Source organism: Panulirus ornatus, chromosome 29, assembly GCF_036320965.1.
Source record: "Panulirus ornatus isolate Po-2019 chromosome 29, ASM3632096v1, whole genome shotgun sequence".
NCBI classification, from domain to species: Eukaryota; Metazoa; Arthropoda; class Malacostraca; order Decapoda; family Palinuridae; genus Panulirus; species Panulirus ornatus.
The window spans coordinates 171,382-192,641 of NC_092252.1; the positions used below are offsets into that span (position 1 = coordinate 171,382).

At 40.2% G+C, this 21,260-nt stretch overlaps 1 protein-coding gene across 1 annotated transcript in view; it reads left to right on the forward strand.

Annotated features, from left to right (window-relative positions):
* Positions 1-21,260, forward strand: part of bdg (sodium-dependent transporter bedraggled) — a 127,982-nt gene that overhangs the window by 43,969 nt on the left and 62,753 nt on the right. The window contains exons 4-7 of the mRNA XM_071678933.1: positions 3,978-4,108; positions 9,508-9,643; positions 14,559-14,625; positions 16,451-16,575. Coding sequence (XP_071535034.1) covers positions 3,978-4,108; positions 9,508-9,643; positions 14,559-14,625; positions 16,451-16,575 — 459 coding nt within the window. The remainder of the gene's footprint in view (positions 1-3,977; positions 4,109-9,507; positions 9,644-14,558; positions 14,626-16,450; positions 16,576-21,260) is intronic.

The window sequence follows — 21,260 nt, forward strand, 5'->3', positions numbered from 1 at the left end:
TCAAAATGTGCCCTTAATGTAGTTCATGATAATATCATAAGTTCCTCTGGGTATTTGTGATGTTTTTGACATCATAAGTTCCTGGGGATAGGGGGGAAAGAATACTTCACACGCATTCCTCACGTGTTGTAGAAGGTGACTAAATGGGATGGGAGCAGGAAGCTAGAAACCCTCCCCTCCTTGTATTTTAACTTTCTAAGAAAAAGGAGTCGCGGGGAGTACTCATCCTCCTCGAAGGCTCAGATTGGTGTGTCTAAATGTGTGTGGATGTAACCAAGATGAGAAAAAGGAGAGATAGGTAGTATGTTTGAGGAAAAGAACCTGGATGTTTTGGCTCTGAGTGAAACGAAGCTCAAGTGTAAAAGGGAAGAGTGGTTTAGGAATGTTTTGTGAGTAAAGTCAGGGGTTAGTGATAGGACAAGAGCAAGGGAAGGAGTAGCACTACTCTGAAATAGGAGTGGTGAGAATATGTGGTAGAGTGTAAGAAAGTAAACTAGATTGATATGGGTAGAACTGAAAGTGGATGGAGAGAGATGGGTGATTATTGGTGCATATGCACCTGGGCATGAGAAGAAAGATCATGAGAGGCAAGTGTTTTGGGAGCAGCTGAGTGAGTGTGTTCATAGTTTTGATGCATGAGACCAGGTTATAGTGATGGGTGATTTGAATGCCAAGATGAGTAATGTGGCAGTTGAGGGAATAATTGATGTACATGGGATGTTCAGTGTTGTAAATGGAAATGGTGAAGGGCTTGTAGATTTGTGTGCTGAAAAAGGACTGGTGATTGGGAATACCTAGTTTAAAGAGAGAGAGATTTTTTTTTTTTTTTTTTTTTTTCTCGCTGTCTCCCGCGTTTGCGAGGTAGCGAGTTTAAAGAGAGAGATATACATAAGTATATGTATGTAAGTAGGAGAGATGGCCAGAGAGCATTATTGGATTATGTGTTAATTGATAGGTGCATGAAAGAGAGACTTTTGGATGTTAATGTGGTGAGAGGTGCAGCTGGAGGGATGTCTGATCATTATCTTGTGGAGGTGAAGGTGAAGATTTGTAGAGGTTTTCAGAAAAGAAGAATGTTGGGGCAAAGAGAGTGGTGAGAGTAAGAGAGCTTGGGAAGGAGACTTGTGTGAGGAAGTACCAGGAGAGACTGAGTGCAGAATGGAAAAAGGTGAGAGCAAAGGACATAAGGGGAGTGGGGGAGGAATGGGATGTATTTAGTGAAGCAGTGATGGCTTGCGCAAAAGATGCTTGTGGCATGAGAAGCGTGGGAGTTGGCAGATTAGAAAGGGTAATGAGTAGTGGAATGAAGAAGTAAGATTATTAGTGAAAGAGAAGAGAGAGGCATTTGGACGAGTTTTGCAGGGAAATAGTGCAAATGACTGAGAGCTTTTAAAAGAAAGAGGCAGGAGGTCAAGAGAAAGGTGCAAGAGGTGAAAAAGAGGGCAAATGAGAGTTGGGGTGAGAGAGTATCATTAAATTTTAGGAAGAAGAAAAAGATGTTTTGAAAGGAGGTAAATAAAGTGCATAAGACAAGAGAACAAATGGGAACATAGGTGAAGGGGGCTAATAGGGAGGTGATAACAAGTAGTGGTGATGTGAGGAGATGGAATGAGTATTTAGAAGGTTTGTTGAATGTGTTAGATGATAGATTGGCAGATATAGGGTGTTTTGGTCGAGGTGGTGTGCAAAGTGAGAGGGTTAGGGAGAATGATTTGGTAAACAGAGAAGAGGTAGTAAAAGCTTTGCGGAAGATGAAAGCCGGCAAGGCAGCTTCTTTGGATGGTATTGCTGTGGAATTTATCAAAAAAAGGGGGTGACTGTGTTGTTGACTGGTTGGTGAGGATATTTAATGTATGTATGACTCATGGTGAGGTGCCTGAGGATTGGCAGAATGCATGCATAGTGCCATTGTGCAAAGGCAAAGGGGATAAAGGTGAGTGCTCAAATTACAGAGGTATAAATTTGTTGAGTATTCCTAGGAAATTATAAGGGAGGATATTGATTGAGAGGGTTAAGGGATGTACACAGCATCAGATTGGGGAAAAGCAGTGTGGTTTCAGAAGTGGTAGAGGATATGTGGATCAGGTGTTTGCTTTGAAGAATGTATGTGAGAAATACTTATTAAAGCAAATGGATTTGTAAGTAGCATTTATGGATCTGGAGAAGGTATATGATAGAGTTGATAGAGATGCCCTGTGGAAGGTGTTAAGAATATATAGTGTGGGAGGCAAGTTGTTGGAAGCAGTGAAAAGTTTTTATCGAGGATATAAGGCATGTGTATGGGTGGGAAGAAAGGAAAGTGATTGGTTCTCAGTGAATGTCGGTTTGCGGCAGGGGTGCATGATGTCTCCATGGTTGTTTAATTTGTTTATGGATGGGGTCGTTAGGGAGGTGAATGCAAGAGTTTTGGAAAGAGGGGCAAGTATCAGTCTGTTGTGGATGAGAGAGCTTGGGATGTGAGTCAGTTGTTGCCCTCTGATGATACAGCGCTGGTGGCTAATTCAGGTGAGAAACTGCAGAAGCTGTTGACTGAGTTTGGTAAAGTGTGTGAAAGAAGAAAGCTGAAAGTAAATGTGGATAAGAGCAAGGTTATTAGGTACAGTAGGGTTGAGGGACAAGTCAATTGGGAGGTAAGTTTGAATGGAGAAAAACTGGAGGAAGTGCAGTGTTTTAGATATCTGGGAGTGGATTTGGCAGCAGATGGAACCATGGAAGCGGAAGTGAGTCACAGGGTGTGGGAGGGGGCGAAAGCTCTAGGAGTGTTGAAAAATGTGTGGAAGGTGAGAAGATTATCTCGGAAAGCAAAAATGGGTATGTTTGAAGGAATAGTGGTTCCAACAGTGTTATATGGTTGCAAGGCGTGGGTTACAGATAGAGTTGTGCGAAGGAGGGTGGATGTGCTGGAAATGAGATGTTTGAGGACAATATGTGGTGTGAGGTGGTTTGATTGAGTAAGTAATGAAAGGGTAAGAGAGATGTGTGGTGATAAAAAGAGTGTGGTTGAGAGAGCAGAAGAGGGTGTTTTGAAATGGTTTGGTCTCGTGGAGAGAATGAGTGAGGAGAGATTGACAAAGAGGATATATGTGTCAGAGGTGGAGGGAATGAGGAGAAGTGGGAGACCAAATTGGAGGTGGAAAGATGGAGTGAAAAAGATTAAAACGATCGAGGCCTGAGCATGCAGGAGGGTGAAAGGCGTGCAAGGAATAGAGAGAATTGGAACGATGTGGTATACTGGGGTCAACATGCTGTCATTGGATTGAACCAGGGCATGTGAAGCATTTGGGGTAAATCATGGAAAGTTTTGTGGGGCCTGGATGTGGAAAGGGAGCTGTGGTTTCGTTGAATTAAAAATGACAGCTAGAGACCGAGTGTGAACGAATGTGGTCTTCGTTGTCTTTTCTTAGCGCTACCTTGCGCGCATGCAGGGGGAAGGGGTTGTCATTTCATGTGTGGAGGGGTGGCAACGGGAATGAATAAAGGCAGCAAGTATGAATTATGTACATGTGTATATATGTATATGTGTGTTGGAAAGGATCACAATTTTGCACGTGATCAAGATATTCCTATGAGTCCACGGGGAAAATGAAATTAAAATATCACGTTTACCAAATGGCGTCCTAGCTTCGTCTCTTCGATGTATATCAACTGACTGTTATATTCCTCTCTTGTGTCTCCCCTGATGATGTGATTATCACACGAAAGTGCACTTGGGAACTTTTGGTGTTTCATTTTCCCCGTGGACTCATAGGAATGTATATGTGTATGTATATATATGTATATGTTGAAATGTATAGATATGTATAGGTGCTTGTATGGACGTGTATGTATATACATGTGTATGTGGGTGGGTTGGGCCATCCTTTCATCTGTTTCCTTGTGCTGCCTCGCTAATGCGGGAGACAGCGACAAAGTATAATAAAATAAGAAATAAATTCCTTGGCCATTCTTAGTGCTAATGAGGTTATAATTTTTCCCAGGGCCATTCGTGGTGCAATGGTTGGTTGTATCGGCAGTGCTTGGACTTCCGCTCATGACCTTCCATGCCACTGTGGGCCAGTACCTAGGAGCTGGCGTCGTTGACATGTGGAAGATCTCACCCATCTTCCAGGTAAGTGAGAGGCTTAAGTTAGTGTTTCACGTGAAGAGGGAAATATTTCTCCTTATATTTTGAGATTTTAAGTCCCTTATGGTCTCACAAACCACCATCCATATCTCTTTGACTGGAAACACAAACCACCAGCCTTGCCCCCATTTTTTGAAACAAACTACCAGCCTGGATCCCATGCCTGGCTAAAACAAACCACCAACCTTGCCCCTGTGCATGTAAACAAACTACTAGGCTCACTCAAATGCTTGGAAACACAAATCACCAGCCTCACCCATGTCTGGCAAAAACAAATCAACCACCTCACTCCTGTGCCTGGAAATACAAACCACCAGCCTTTCCTCCATGCCTGGAAACACAAATCACCAGCCTTTCCTCCATTCCTGGAAACACAAACCACCAGCCTCATCCCATGCCTGAAAACACAAACTACCAGCCTCTTCCCCATGTCTGGAAATACATACCACAAGCCTCACCCCCATGCTTGCAAGGACAGATCACAAGCCTTGCCCCCACACCTGGTAAAAGCAAACCACCAGCCTTGCCTCCATGCCTAGAAACACAAACTACCAGTCTCACCCTTGTACCTGGAAACACAGACCACCAGCTTTGCCTCTATGCTTATAGACACAAACCATAGCGCCCCCCCCCAAAACAAAAACAAAAAACAAAAAAACAGCCTCGCTCTAGTGCTTAGAAATGAAAACCACCTACCTCATCCCCATGCCTCAAAACACAAACCACCAGCCTTAACCAGCCCCATGCCTGGAAACACTAACCTCCACCCATGCCCACCTTGCCTGGAGACAAATTACTAAACACTTTTTTTTTTTGCCACGAAACATTTAGCCACCGGCCTAGCCCCCTTGCCTAGCAACACTAGTCCCTAATGCTGGGAAATGCAAACCACTAGCCTCACCCTGAAGCCAGAAAACACAAACCACCAGCCTTACCCATGTCTTGGGAAACACATGCCAATAGCATCTGAGACTTTAGCTGCCGACCTTTAAGATGGGCAACCATCTCCTGACCATGCATGAAGGTTAGTTATGGAGTGGTTTAGGTTGGAGGGGTTGCACAGCTTTGGGTGCTGAGCATATTAAGGGGGGGTTGTATTGGAGGGATCTTTCATTCAGTGTGCATGTCTGAAGCCCCTTCCCAGGTATCCCATAATTCTTTTGAGTGCTCAAATTTTTATGGTTAACATCTTTGTTATTTTTCTTTTATTGGGTTGAAAGACCACACATGTGAGATGTAGTTTAAAACAGAGCAGATAAATTGTTTGTAGAGGATGCTAAGGGATTATTTTTCTTGTCCATTTCTGGTACCAGTTAGTGTTCTTATGGCATTTAGTTTGTGTTGATTTTGTGATGATGTTACTGGTGTGGGAATTAATGTAATGTATTTGTCTTTTATGCTGGTTGTGTTTGGTAAAGTGGGAGGGATTAAGTGACTAAGGTGGTGTTAGCTCAGTTCATGTGTCTGGGGTTAAGATAGGTACTGAAGACTTTTGTGGAGATTTAGGCATTCTGTTCTGAGTGAGCCATTATACCAGTTGTGTAAAATGGTGCTGCATGTTTGTTGTTGATGCCGTGATGTCAGGGTGTTGTGATGTAGCTGTGGGGTTGTCTGCTTATGAAAGGATCATGTTGTGGTTTCTTGGAGGTAATAGGAGGCCAAGCTCAAAGAAGGCTTCAGACAGAAATGCTCCTTTGGGAACTCCACTGTAGACTTGCATGTTTTAGAGATGAATCTATTGTGACTCTGACATGGTGGCTGGCTATGAAATTGGCCAACCACTTTTTGTCATTGTTGTGGAGAGTAGTGTCAAGTGTCTTTAGTGAAAGGATATGTCAAGGACAATGTCAAATTCTTTGTTGATGCTTTTATGCCATTAGTAATGTGCAGGACAGGGGTTAAGGTTAGTTGAAGATGCAAGGATATGTTGTGTAATGTCAGTGGAGTTGTTGGGTTTGAAGCAATGTTGTGTTGGTGAGATTGGGATATTTTGCTTGATTCTGTAGTGGATCAGTTTTTTAGAGTTTGGATACTGAAGACAATTACTAATATATGATGGTTAAAGGAGAAGACTTAGGTTGTTTGGAGAGCTTTTGACTGGTATTACATCAGTAAGTTTCCAAATGTTAGGGATTTTGTTGTGTAGCCAGGAGTGGTCGAAGATGTCTGTAAGTTCTTGTATTGCCATTGGGCCAAAGTGTTGTATGTGAAAGTTAGATATGTTGTTAGGGCCTGTTGCAAGAGAGTTCTTTGTTTTAATTGCATTACATGTATCATTTGGGGTGAAGGGCAGGAGAGCAGTTGTTTCTGGATGGATTTTGAGCTTTTGATATGGATTTCCTGTTTATGGGTAAGGTTGATTTGGGGATGATTTTTTTTAGTAGTGTCTCAGAAATATGTTCTGTGTATTTTTTAAAAGGAATATCATTGGTATGAATCAGAAGTGCTTCATGAGCAGCAGCTCTATTAGTGCAGAAAGTGCAGATATTCTTTAACATTTGCAAGAGTTGGCTACTTCATGTGTTTGTTTTATGGTTCTAAAGGGATACTAGTTTGCAGTTTCCCTTTCTGTGAATTGTGTGGTAATTGTGTTATTTAGATATTGGATATGTAATCTGATTTTGATTGATAGTAAGTGGTTGTCTGAGGTGGTTTCTTTGTTTTATGAGTTGTGTAACATGTGGGGAGAAGTTTGGGTTATATTTCTTTCTATGTCCTTGTAATTACCTGTTTCTGCTGTACGGGAGGCATTTTACAGTTTTGGGACCCCATGTCTTGAACATTTTCTATCATACAACTTATCATATGTGTCCCCAGTCATTCTCTTCCATTTATCCATCACTGTTACTCAATAAAGGTACTTCTTTACATCTATTTCAGAAAGAAACCTTCATAATTTCATGTTATGTCCTTTGGTTGCTCTATCCCCATATCTTTTGAGGAACTGCTCACTGTAGGAGCATATCCAGGTGGGGGATGGGTGCTTTCCTCACTTGAGCTATAAGATATACAATAAATTTTCTCATCAAGAGGAATGATTAAAACATTCTTACAGTTATTCTGATCCATTTAGTCCTTTAAAAGGAAAAAGTATATTTAACTTTCATTCTATAGATATCAGACTTTTACTGACTTATATTAGTGACCAATGAAACAACCTTGTAAGTTTAACCACCTTCCCATAACACTGACAAGTTTATGATAATGAAATTTTTTGTCCCTACAAATGCATATTAATTTTTTCAAATTAAACCCCCTTTATTATTCCTAGCAGCCATTATGTTATCAAATATCATAGATTATCTTCATTCAAAACTAGTTGCCAGTCTTGTGAAAAGTTTATTGCATTTCAACAGGTTTATTCAGATTTATGTAAATTTGATCAATATTAGTAATTGAATTTAACATCCAAGGAAACCAAAAACACCAAGGCCTTCAAGATACAATGAGTTCTTTTATATCACTTATGCTTGTAGCATGCTGGGTTTCCTGGGATCATCCCACATTGTCTTAGCAATTTCATAATTTGCCCCCTACCCCCACCCTTGACTAAACCCTGAATACACACTTGGTTCATTGTCCACATCATCAACTTGTTTTAAACACTTTAAAGTTAGTGATCAGGTCACACATCACTCTTCTCTCTCTCCTAAGGTAGGCAAATCTAAATCTTTGGCCTTTTCCTATAGGTCAGCACTCTTAATTCTATTCATTGTGATGTGTGCTTTTTGCTGACTTGGTTGGAAATGTTAATGAAGTGTGAGACTGAATGATTTAGGGATGAGAAATCATCTATACTGTGTGAAGCTGGCTATTCTGCTTTCCTGTAGTTTGTTGTAAGTCTTTTTGATGGTTACCTGGGTTGGACGAGCCAGATAGTGATTTTAAGATTGGGCAAGTGGTCAGAAGATATTTTGTTTAATATGCTGCAATTGTTCCTTGTGTATAGTGGTGGTGAGCAGGTGATGTCTGGTGAGGTCGGCAGCTGGAAATGGTGGGTTAGGAGTCTGGTTTGCAGGTGGCGTAGGTTGAAGTTCTTAAGAGGTTGCAGTTGGTTTATGAGTAGTTCAGCTCAAGGTTATAGAGTGTGTTGAGCCAACAGTTGGTTTATGAGTAGTTCAGCTCAAGGTTATAGAGTGTGTTGAGCCAAGTTAGATGGTGGGCACTGAAATTTTCAAAGGGATAGATCTTGAGTTTGCTGGTCAGATTTTGCAGTTGGGGAGTATATCTGGGGTACTATGTGAAATGGGAATGTATGTAGGTGTTGATGATGGTGTTAGTGCTGTGAAGTTCTTTATTTTGCATTTCTAGGGTGATGTCATTATTTGAGTTGTTTTGTAATGTCATTGGTGTTGAAGAATTATATGGTTTGATGGCATATTCATAACCATTTTCTCAGTGACAGTGTATCCATCATTCTAATCCATTCTCTTTCAAAAAATGTGAGCCACCTTGAACCTGTTTTGTTAGTGTTTGTTTGTTTTCCAAGCATAATTATCTTTCAGTACATTTATCACATATTCTCACCCTTCCATGCAACCACTCCCCCACACTTACCTTTTTTTCCAGTCGTACTGTAACAGATCACAGTTTCCTGTTTCCCCTGTTCCTGACATGTTTATCTTAATAATTTGTGGTCTACAATAATGTAATCTTCACTCTGTTTTATTTCTTCACTGCAAAAGTGTTTTTAAGCCTTTATGATATATGATGATCATGTGAGTTAATTTTCTTTTTCTTGAAGATTAAGGAGTCTTGAGTTTGAAAGGTAAATGGTTATGAATGCTTAATTGCCACAAGACAACTGGTCCTGACCACCAATTTTTTTTACATTAACACTAAATGTTAATTTTCCCAGTGAGTCATCAACAACAGCATCATGGTCTGCATCCTTGGCATTGCCTTAGTTATTATATCTCTTTAGCACAGTATTCTTTATACTGTATCCTTTTTCAGTGTATCCTTGTGTCATCCTGTTTGTCACAATGCCCACTGCTGTGTCTTGGGTCATAGTATCCCTTCATTGCAATACTGTGCATCTTTTTACACTTCATCCTTTCATTGTATTTTACTGTATCCTTTTTCACTGTATTCTTGTCTGTGTTGCTTTTTTCTTATATCACTATGTTTCAGCCTCAGTGTTGTGTTATCCATGTATCCATGAATTCCAGCCAGTCTATGATTATATATCTTATTTTCTTTTTATTCCTGTCCAAATTTATTTTTGTACCTGGTATGCTGATGGAGTTCTTTTGATACATAACTGTAGCCCAGTATCACTCTGTCCTTGTATCCTTGATTTTTCACAAAGTGACAGCATCATTATGGTACAAGTCACTGGGGCTCTGATACTGTGTGCTTCAGGCATTTTATCTTCTATACAGGGCGTTGGCTACAGTATCCTGGTGGCACAGACACTAGTAGGTCTCTATTGCTGTGTACCCATTGCCTGGCTCTTCATCTTCTTCAGAGATTCATTCATCACCCACAACAACATGTTCAGATGGGCTGACTGTCGCTGTGAGTACTACCGCCTGTGAACCACTCATTGTTATAGTTTGTATTACAAGCCATAATACTATTTATCTTTGAGGGATTTAAATGTCTATCCTTTAGAGGAATATTTGAGGAATTTCTTTACTTTTTTCTCATACAGTATAAATGAATATGAAGTTTTGTGTGTTTGTGAATGGGCTTTGTCTGTCTAATATGCATCTATGATTAGGTTGTGTGTTTCTGGTGAGATCTGCCCAAGTCTTTGAGAAAGTTGTACACATCTACATCTTGGCAAATGTTCAAGCAGGAATTGTCATTATCTAATATGAGAAGTGTCTGTGTATGTAAAAATGTCATTTGTCTCTATGTGTGAGTTTTCATTATCCATGATAATGAACATGTTGTTTACTGATAAAGGTGCACTTGTCTTAAATGAGTCTGTATTGGTTAGAAGCATTTTGGTTTAGGAAGCTGATTGACTTTTTCTGTTACTTTCTTTCTAAGAAGAGAATTGTATATTTTTGAAGTGGTTGTCTGTGCCAAAGAGTTGCCTGTCAGTGTCTTCTTGTAGGTATCTTTTTGTAGGTAACCTGTCTCTGGGAGTTGTTTTTGTTTATGAAGGGATTGCATATATCTTAAAGAAGGCTCAGTATATCTGTGAATGGGGTGATTTTTTTTTTCTTCGAAAAAGGATGTATCTGTCAGTGAAGGGGTTGTTTGTTTCTTTGGAGTTGGCTCTATGTATGAGAAATAAAGCAAATCAGAGTAAACATAATGTATTCAGACCATCAAAGGGAAGTTTTGTGTTATGTTAGGGAGGCTGCATGTCTTGGTGAAGGAGGTTTTCTTTATGAGGGATGGGATGTCATTGCAGATTTATGTTAGTGAGGAAGGTTGCTTGTATCAGTGAAAAAAAAGATGTGTTTATCTGTAAAATGGTTTCCTTGTGGCTGACAGATAATTATTGATTCAAAGGAGAAGAATTGGCTGTCTTCTTGAAAAGATGCATGTCACTGAAGGGATTACTTACAGTAGTCAGTGAGGAAATAACCTTTCTGTAAGGAATGGTTTTTTCCATGAGGGGATTTTTCTGCATCAGAGAGCACTGTCTGTGTTAATTGTTCATGTCACTCTGGGCCATTTCTATGTCAGTAAGGGAGATTATTCTAACTGAGAGAGTTAAACGTGCTATTGAGTGGAGTAATTTGTACTAACAAGGGGATTATTATCATTTATTAGGGAGATTTTTTATTCCATATGAGAATGGAAATTGTGCGTTACGTTTGAAGCACATTTTGCAATGTGTATGGGAGGTTATATTGGCTGTGAAAAGTCATTGTTTGGTTGTGTATGCATTGGCTCTGTATGTATCTTTGAATAGAAGATGCCAATCTTTGAGCAGGTTGTCTCTATCTGTGGGGGATCAGTATAATGCCCCTAACAATTATTTTTGTGTCTTCATTGAATACAATAACAACTGCAAGGGATTATCTGAATAATCAGTAAGACTACTACTTCATTGGTGATTGATGTAACCCTTGATAACCCCATGACATTAGGTAGATCTCCAGTTCAGAAACAACTGAAATGCTAATGCTCATTAATTATTATATCTCGCTAAATATGTATGAATCTCTGAAGGTTGCTGCTATGTTTTCCTTGCACTACTGAAGCCCACATCACCATTTCATCATTGTTTTCCCACTCAGAATTTGAGGTTGTAGTGACCCAAGTTTTTTCACCTAATTCAATGGTTTTTGCACTTATTTTGGTCATATAATGGTGTTCAACAAGCATCCAAGCAATACAGGTAGTACTGGATGTATTGATGTGAAGAGGAAACAAGTTACAGTATGCTCTTCATTATGTAACAGACCACTTATATTACAGAATCAAAGATGAATTTTTGGTAAGTACAATAAGTAAGGGTTTGATGTGGTATATATTCACATGTATTACATGCAGATAACATTTAAAAGCTATATCTGATGTAACATTTAAAAGCTATATCTGATGTAAGGGGAGTGGGGGAGGAATGGGATGTAAATAGGGAAGCAGTGATGGCTTGCGCAAAAGATGCTTGTGGCATGTGAAACGTGGGAGGTGGGCTGATTAGAAAGGGTAGTGAGTATTGGGATGAAGAAGTAAGATTATTAGTGAAAGAGAAGAGAGAGGCATTTGGACGATTTTTGCAGGAAAAAAATGTAAATGAGTGGGAGATGTATAAAAGAAAGAGGCAGGAGGTCAAGAGAAAGGTGCAAGAGGTGAAAAAGAGGGCAAATGAGACTTGAGGTGAGAGAGTATCATTAAATTTTAGGGAGAATAAAAAGATGTTCTGGAAGGAGGTAAATAAAGTGCGTAAGACAAGGGAGCAAATTGGAACTTCAGTGAAGGTGGCTAATGGGGAGGTGATAACAAGAATTGATGATGTGAGAAGGAGATGGAGTGAGTATTTTGAAGGTTTGTTGAATGTGTTTGATGATAGAGTGGCAGATATAGGGTGTTTTGGTCGAGGTGGTGTGCAAAGTGAGAGGGTTAGGAAAAATGATTTGGTAAACAGAGAAGAGGTAGTAAAAGCTTTGCGGAAGATGAAAGCCGGCAAGGCAGCAGGTTTGGATGGTATTGCAGTGGAATTTATTAAAAAAGGGGGTGACTGTATTGTTGACTGGTTGGTAAGGTTATTTGATGTATGTATGATTCATGGTGAGGTGCCTGAGGATTGGCGGAATGCTTGCATAGTGCCATTGTACAAAGGCAAAGGGGATAAGAGTGAGTGCTCAAATTACAGAGGTATAAGTTTGTTGAGTATTTCTGGTAAATTATATGGGAGGGTATTGATTGAGAGGATGAAGGCATGTACAGAGCATCAGATTGGGGAAGAGCAGTGTGGTTTCAGGAGTGGTAGAGGATGTGTGGATCAGGTGTTTGCTTTGAAGAATGTATGTGAGAAATACTTAGAAAAGCAAATGGATTTGTATGTAGCTTTTATGGATCTGGAGAAGGCATATGATAGAGTTGATAGAGATGCTCTGTGGAAGGTACTAAGAATATATGGTGTGGGAGAGAAGCAGTGAAAAGTTTTTATCGAGGATGTAAGGCATGTGTACCAGTAAGAAGAGAGGAAAGTGATTGGTTCTCACTGAATGTAGGTTTGTGGCAGGGGTGTGTGATATCTCCATGGTTGTTTAATTTGTTTATGGATGGGGTTGTTAGGAAGGTGAATGCAAGAGTTTTGGAAAGAGGGGCATGTATGCAGTCTATTGGGGATGAGAGAGCTTGGGAAGTGAGTCAGTTGTTGTTCGCTGATGATACAGCGCTCGTGGCTGATTCATGTGAGAAACTGCAGAAGCTGGTGACTGAGTTTGGTAAAGTGTGTGAAAGAAGAAAGTTAAGGGTAAATGTGAAAAAGAGCAAGGTTATTAGGTACAGTAGGGTTGAGGGTCAAGTCAATTGGGAGGTAAGTTTGAATGGAGAAAAACTGGAGGAATTAAAGTGTTTTAGATATCTGGGAGTGGATCTGGCAGCGGATAGAACCATGGAAGCGGAAGTGAATCATAGGGTGGGGGAGGGGGTGAAAATTCTGGGAGCCTTGAAGAATGTGTGGAAGTCGAGAATTATCTCGGAAAGCAAAAATGGGTATGTTTGAAGGAATAGTGGTTCCAACAATGTTGTATGGTTGCGAGGCGTGGGCTATGGATAGAGTTGTGCGCAGGAGGGTGGATGTGCTGGAAATGAGATGTTTGAGGACAATATGTGGTGTGAGGTGGTTTGATCGAGTAAGTAATGTAAGGGTAAGAGAGATGTGTGGAAATAAAAAGAATGTGGTTGAGAGAGCAGAAGAGGGTGTTTTGAAATGGTTTGGGCACATGGAGAGAATGAGTGAAGAAAGATTGACCAAGAAGATATGTGTCGGAAGTGGAGGGAACGAGGAGAAGTGGGAGACCAAATTGGAGGTGGAAAGATGGAGTGAAAAAGATTTTGAGTGATCAGGGCCTGAACATGCAGGAGGGTGAAAGGCAGGCAAGGAATAGAGTTAATTGGATCATTGTGGTATACCAGGGTCGATGTGCTGTCAATGGATTGGATCAGGGCATGTAAAGCGTCTGGGGTAAACCATGGAAAGTTGTGTGGGGCCTGGATGTGGAAAGGGAGCTGTGGTTTCAGGCATTATTACATGACAGCTAGAGACTGAGTGTGAACGAATGGGGCCTTTGTTGTCTTTTCCTAGCACTACCTTGCACACATGAGGGGGAGGGGGATGTTATTCCATGTGTGGCGAGGTGACAATGGGAATAAATAAAGGCAGACTATGAATTATGTACATGTGTATATATGTATATGTCTGTGTGTGTATATGTGTACATTGAGATGTATAGGTATGTATGTTTGAGTGTGTGGACATATATGTATATATATTGTGTATGTGGGTGGGTTGGGCCATTTCTTTCGTCTGTTTCCTTGCGCTACCTCGCAAACGCGGGAGACAGCGACAAAGCAAGATAATAAAAAAAAAAATCTGATGTACAAAAACAGTAAAAGATACAAACTAAATGGACTTCTGTCTGGGCCCATCAGAAAGATTGATAGCTGTGTTGAGGAAAAACAATTATTTTAATATACTTTGTCCCCAAGAATTCTGGTTGGATATTCTCTAACCATTACTTCTGTTTTGGATTGCACTTTATTTATGCAACACACCAGATGAATACCAGAAAATTGATTCATGAGCCTTACTACTCTAGGCAAAGAACGGGAATGCAGCTACAGAAGTAGTATGAACTCTAACAAAAGTAACAGTAGCACCCAGTATAAAGAGAAAATCAGATTTCTGGCAAGGATCTCAGTCAGTCATAAGAGTAAGAGTACAGGTAACAAAATTGATAGTGATAGATATGATTACAGATTTCCTTAGTACTTAAAGCCATACTCTTCTTTACAGTAGTGAATTGTTCTGTGTTCAACAACTTCAGCACTATCATCATAGAAGGAGTCCCCAAGTATTTCAAGTAAGTTGATAGTATAATGAATCTTGAGAACTTCATATAGTCTTAAGCTAGCTTAATAATTATTAATTTTTTAATGAGCACCCTGAGAGAGAAAATAAGGATCTCTCCCATGCAATGATTAAGTTTTCCAAAAGATTTATCTGCAGAAAACAAAACAAAAATTCTTTCTCTTGCAAGAATTAGCTTGCTGTAAATGTGATTTGATATATTTCTATGATTATATTATTGTTACTTTACCCCTTTTTCAGAAATTATTTTTGGCCTAATTAAGAAGTGGATAAAGCAACTCACCATTACAGTACAAAGATTTATTTGATTCAAAATGATGAGTAAGGCTTTTACAGAATCCCTTGCATTTGTGGGAAAGATATGCATTAGATTTTGTGATCATCTACAACTACACAACCATTCCATGAAGTAGGAATTTTTTGGCATAAGGATGTTTTTTCTTTACAGAAAGTGGTTTTGTGAGGAATTTTAATCAAAGTTTAAATATAGTTTTTTGTGAGCATTAATCTGACTTATCCTTATTAACACTTCTTTTCTATTATTCAAATAACTAACAACTTGTGCTGAAATTTAATGATTTTTTTTATGAAGATATCATAGTTGTATCATTATGAATATTTTGAAGAGTGTAGAAGTTTTGATATATTTTTTACCAGTTATTATCAGATACCTCTATTGTATAGCCAGTAATTGTTTTAAATCCCATTTATATATGTAAATCTGAATTTTATGAAGTTCCTGTCCATTTTTTTACTAGTTTTACATTCTAAAAGGCATCAGTTAGTGAACAAGGGAAATTAAAGAACCCTGCCATGTTTAGTAATAATACAGTATTTTTTTTTCTTACTGTAATCCGGTAATATCCCCCTAAAGTCCTTTGGATAAACCCACCATCTGCACCTAAGGACAGGATCACCTTGCATGATCCAAAACTCACGACCATCTCCTCAATACAAGTAGGCTGACATCACAGGTCCAAAGCTGGAATATATGCAAATGAGCACAGTCATCTCATTTCTTGCTCTGGGCTCACATAAGCAACACCCCATGAATTATACTTTCATTTTAGGCCCTTTTTTCATATATGGCCACACATATCAAATATATCTTGGAAGGCCTATTGTGTCTCAAATGACAGAGCCCTTGATATCAGAAAAGTGGCTTTCTCTCTAGCCTTTCTGATGAACCTCTCACTCGAGGATATTCTTAATAGAAAACCATGGAGCTCATCCAGCAATTTTGTTTGGATCTACCAGGTCCTTTTTCTAACAGATACTTACTGTTTGATTTTTACCCTACTTGATTTCAAGAGTTTGCCACAAACCTCCTTTTGGCTTACATTTTCCTTGCAAATTGGCTGACTCCTATTAGGAAGGAAGTGATTTTTGAACTCCTGAAAAGCAGTTTCTTTTAACAGAAAAGACTAATATGAAAGCCCCTTTTCTTTTTTTACTCCCTCTCTCCTCTTTAACCTTTATCATTTCCTTTATTGTACTTTCGGCTTTTGTAGGAACTAATTGATTATGTGCATTTGTGTATAGCCCTACATTAGACATGTGGCATCAATCATCTTCTGTTTAGGAGATAGTGTCTTTTGTAGTTTGTGCACAATGATCCTATTCCTAGGGGCAGTTTGTGTGTTTCCCTACAGGATTTTTTTTTTGGATATTATATTATTCCCATAGAGTGGATCATTCTCATTTTCCCTGCTAACTTGCCTACTCAGTAGGAAGAAATAGCTTTTCACAAGCTTAAAACTCACTATTTAGCCTTTTATTCATTTCCCTTGATCACTATATGCATGTTATATTTTTAGTTCTCAAGTCCTTCAACGGGGAGATGGAGAATCTACATGGCTTCAGGAGTTAGGCTCACTGAAGTTTGACATGGCCTTCAACATTGCTCTTATTTGGCTCATTACCCTCACTGCACTCAGTAGAGGTGATTCAGTCTGTTAATGTATATAGAATGCATATAGATTATGATTACTCGAAAAAGTATTACCATATTCTTATTCACATTCATATATGTCATGACAGTATGCTTTTACAGTATTCTTCTACATTTTGTAAATGTTTAACGATAGTCTGTATTTTTGTGTGCTACTTTTAGTGTATGACAAATATATTTAAACATGAAATATCGCATGACTATTCATAGATTAGATAAATAGTAACTCCTTCATGTATGATTTGATTCCTTAAGTCATTTTGAGATTAGTGCTTTAACTTGCATCATCACTCATAACTAAGATTGTTCAGGTGGTAAAAGTCTTAGCTACAAAACATGTGAAAAGAGTGCATGCATGAAATAGCCTGTAATATGCATTCCTCTCTATATATGTATGTCTCTGTTATCCATTCCTTCTGGGAACTCCTGTCAAGGGCTGTCCATGGCAAAAGAGTCTCCACTTATCCATGTCCTTACATGCCTCCCTTGCATACACTATTTTACTCATTCTTCCATTTCTCTCCCTCAAATATTCTTGCACAGTATATGCTCTTGTCACAGTTGTCTTCCCCTCACACTTACCCCTTTGATTGTACTATCATACATTCTCCTTGTAAACTCCCAGTCTTGCACTCTTTCCACATGCACAAACCACTTTGAAGTATTATGAATTATGGAATGGTACTCCATAATTCATTCCCCTTTTGCAGTACCTGCCATACCACATCTTTTGAACAACTTTTCATTTCTTTCTTCATTCCATCTAGTCACACCGCATGCTTTTCTCAACTAGCTCATTTCCACAGCATGGATTCTTGACCTCAGTGACTCAATACATGTCCTCTCTTTACTTCTACCCACTATGCTGTCCCTTAATCCTCTCTTAACTTCTGTACTTACATCTCTACCCTTCCTTATTCTAATAAGGGACCCAATGACTCTTCTACCTTATACTGCTCTCTCCCATATCTCTCCTTCCATATCACCAAACTTACCCAAGACAGCTCCTAAATACTTAAATTCTCTCCCCTCTTCCAGTCTTTCTCTCCCCATTTCCAAACCACAGTTTAGTACACTTTCTTCTTTCACTTTATTTGGTTTTACAAAATCTATATTTTCACTCTGTTTCCATTCATGCACCATTACTTTACTTTTACTTCCATTTACCATCAATCACTTATGCTTACACACACCATAAAACACATTTACAACCTTCTGCAACTCCTCTTCACATCACAGCAAAAACACAGTATGATCTGCAAACAGGCTTGCCACTATCCACCACATCTCACCACCACACTCCATCTCTGCATCCTTTTTCTCAATTTTTGCTTTCATCTCTCTTACCACTCTATCCTTTGTTGTCTTTTCCTAGCACTACCTCGCACACATGCGTGAGGGGGGGTTGCAATTTCATGTGTGGCGGGGTGGCAGTGGGAATGGATGAAGGCAGCATATATGAATATGTACATGTGTATATATATGTATATGTCTGTGTATGTATATATTGAAATGTATTTTTTTTTTTTTTTTCAATTTTGCTTTGTCGCTGTCTCCCGCATTTGCGAGGTAGCGCAAGGAAACAGACGAAAGAAATGGCCCAACCCACCCCCATACACAATGTATACACACACACGTCCACACACGCAAATATACATACCTATACATCTCAATGTACACATATATATACATACACAGACACATACATATATACCCATGCACACAATTCACACTGTCTGCCCCCATTCACTCCCATTGCCACCTCGCCACACATGGAATACCTTCCCCCTCCCCCCTCATGTGTGTGAGGTAACACTAGGAAAAGACAACAAAGGCCCCATTCGTTCACACTCAGTCACTAGCTGCCACGCAATAATGCCCAAAACCAGAGCTCCCTTTCCACATCCAGGCCCCACACAACTTTCCATGGTTTACCCCAGATGCTTCACGTGCCCTGGTTCAGTACACTGACAGCACGTCAACCCCAGTATACCACATCGATCCAATTCACTCTATTCCTTTCCCTCCTTTTACCCTCCTGCATGTTCAGGCCCCGATCACACACAATCTTTTTCACTCCATCTTTCCACCTCCAATTTGGTCTCCCACTTCTCGTTCCCTCCACCTCCGACACATATAGCCTCTTGGTCAATCTTTCCTCACTCATTCTCTCCATGTGCCCAAACCATTTCAAAACACCCTCTTCTTGTCTCTCAACCACGCTCTTTTTATTACCACACATCTCTCTTACCCTTACATTACTTACTCGATCAAACTACCTCACACCACACATTGTCCTCAAACATCTCATTTCCAGCACATCCACCCTCCTGCACACAACTCTATCCATAGCCCACGCCTCGCAACCATACAACATTGTTGGAACCACTATTCCTTCAAACATAGCCATTTTTGCTTTCCGAGATAATGTTCTCGACTTCCACACATTCTTCAAGGCTCCCATGATTTTCGCCCCCTCCCCCACCCTATGATTCACTTCCGCTTCCAATGAACAATGAACACATATATATACACACACAGACACATACATATATACACATGCACACAATTCACACTGTCTGCCTTTATTCATTCCCATCGCCACCTCACCACACATGGAAATAACATCCCCCTCCCCCCTCATGTGAGCGAGGTAAGGTCGACCCCGGTATACCACATCGATCCAATTCACTCTATTCCTTGCCCGCCTTTCACCCTCCTGCATGTTCAGGCGCCAATCACTCAAAATCTTTTTCACTCCATCTTTCCACCTCCAATTTTCTCTCCCACTTCTCCTCGTTCCCTCCACCTCCGACACATATATCCTCTTGGTCAAACTTTCCTCACTCATTCTCTCCATGTGCCCAAACCATTTCAAAACACCCTCTTCTGCTCTCTCAACCATGCTCTTTTTATTTCCACACATCTCTCTTACCCTTACATTACTTACTTGATCAAACCACCTCACACCACATATTGTCCTCAAACATCTCATTTCCAGCACATCCAACCTCCTGTGCACAACTCTATCCATAGCCCACGCCTCGCAACCATACAACATTGTTGGAACCTCTATTCCTTCAAACATAGACATTTTCGCTTTCGGAGATAATGTTCTCGACTTCCACACATTCTTCAAGGCTCCCAGGATTTTCGCTATGGCAGGTAGCGCTAGGAAAAGACAACAAAGGCCCCATTCGTTCACACTCAGTCTCTAGCTGTCATGCAATATTGCCTGAAACCACAGCTCCCTTTCCACATCCAGGCCCAACAGAACTTTCCATGGTTTACCCCAGACACTTCACATGCCCTGATTCAATCCATTGACAGCACGTCGACCCCGGTATACCACATCGATCCAATTCACTCTATTCCTTGCCCGCCTTTCACCCTCCTGCATGTTCAGGCGCCAATCACTCAAAATCTTTTTCACTCCATCTTTCCACCTCCAATTTTCTCTCCCACTTCTCCTCGTTCCCTCCACCTCCGACACATATATCCTCTTGGTCAAACTTTCCTCACTCATTCTCTCCATGTGCCCAAACCATTTCAAAACACCCTCTTCTGCTCTCTCAACCATGCTCTTTTTATTTCCACACATCTCTCTTACCCTTACATTACTTACTTGATCAAACCACCTCACACCACATATTGTCCTCAAACATCTCATTTCCAGCACATCCAACCTCCTGTGCACAACTCTATCCATAGCCCACGCCTCGCAACCATACAACATTGTGGAACCTCTATTCCTTCAAACATAGACATTTTCGCTTTCGGAGATAATGTTCTCGACTTCCACACATTCTTCAAGGCTCCCAGGATTTTCGCCCCCTCCCCCACCCTATGATTCACTTCCGCTTCCATGGTTCCATCCGCTGCCAGATCCACTCCCAGATATTTAAAAGACTATACTTCCTCCAGTTTTTCTCTATTCAAACTTACCTCCCAATTGACTTGACCCTCAACCCTACTGTACCTAATAACCTTGCTCTTATTCACATTTACTCTTAACTTTCTTCTTTCACACACTTTACCAAACTCAGTCACCAGCTTCTGCAGTTTCTCACATGAATCAGCCACCAGCGCTGTATCATCAGCGAACAACAACTGACTCACTTCTCAAGCTCTCTCGTCCCCAACAGACTTCATACTTGCCCCTCTTTCCAAAACTCTTGCATTCACCTCCCTAACAACCCCATCCATAAACAAATTAAACAACCATGGAGACATCACACACCCCTGCCACAAACCTACATTCACCGAGAACCAATCACTTTCCTCTCTTCCTACACGTACACATGCCTTACATCCTCGATAAAAACTTTTCACTGCTTCTAACAACTTGCCTCCCACACCATATATTCTTAGTACCTTCCACAGAGCATCTCTATCAACTCTATCATATGCCTTCTCCAGATCCATAAATGCTACATACAAATCCATTTGCTTTTCTAAGTATTTCTCACATACATTCTTCAAAGCAAGTACCTGATCCACACATCCTCTACCACTTCTGAAACCTCACTGCTCTTCCCCAATCTGATGCTCTGTACATGCCTTCACCCTCTCAATCAATACCCTCCCATATAATTTACCAGGAATACTCGACAAACATACCTCTGTGATTTGAGCACTCACTCTCATCCCCTTTGCCTTTGTACGATGGCACTATG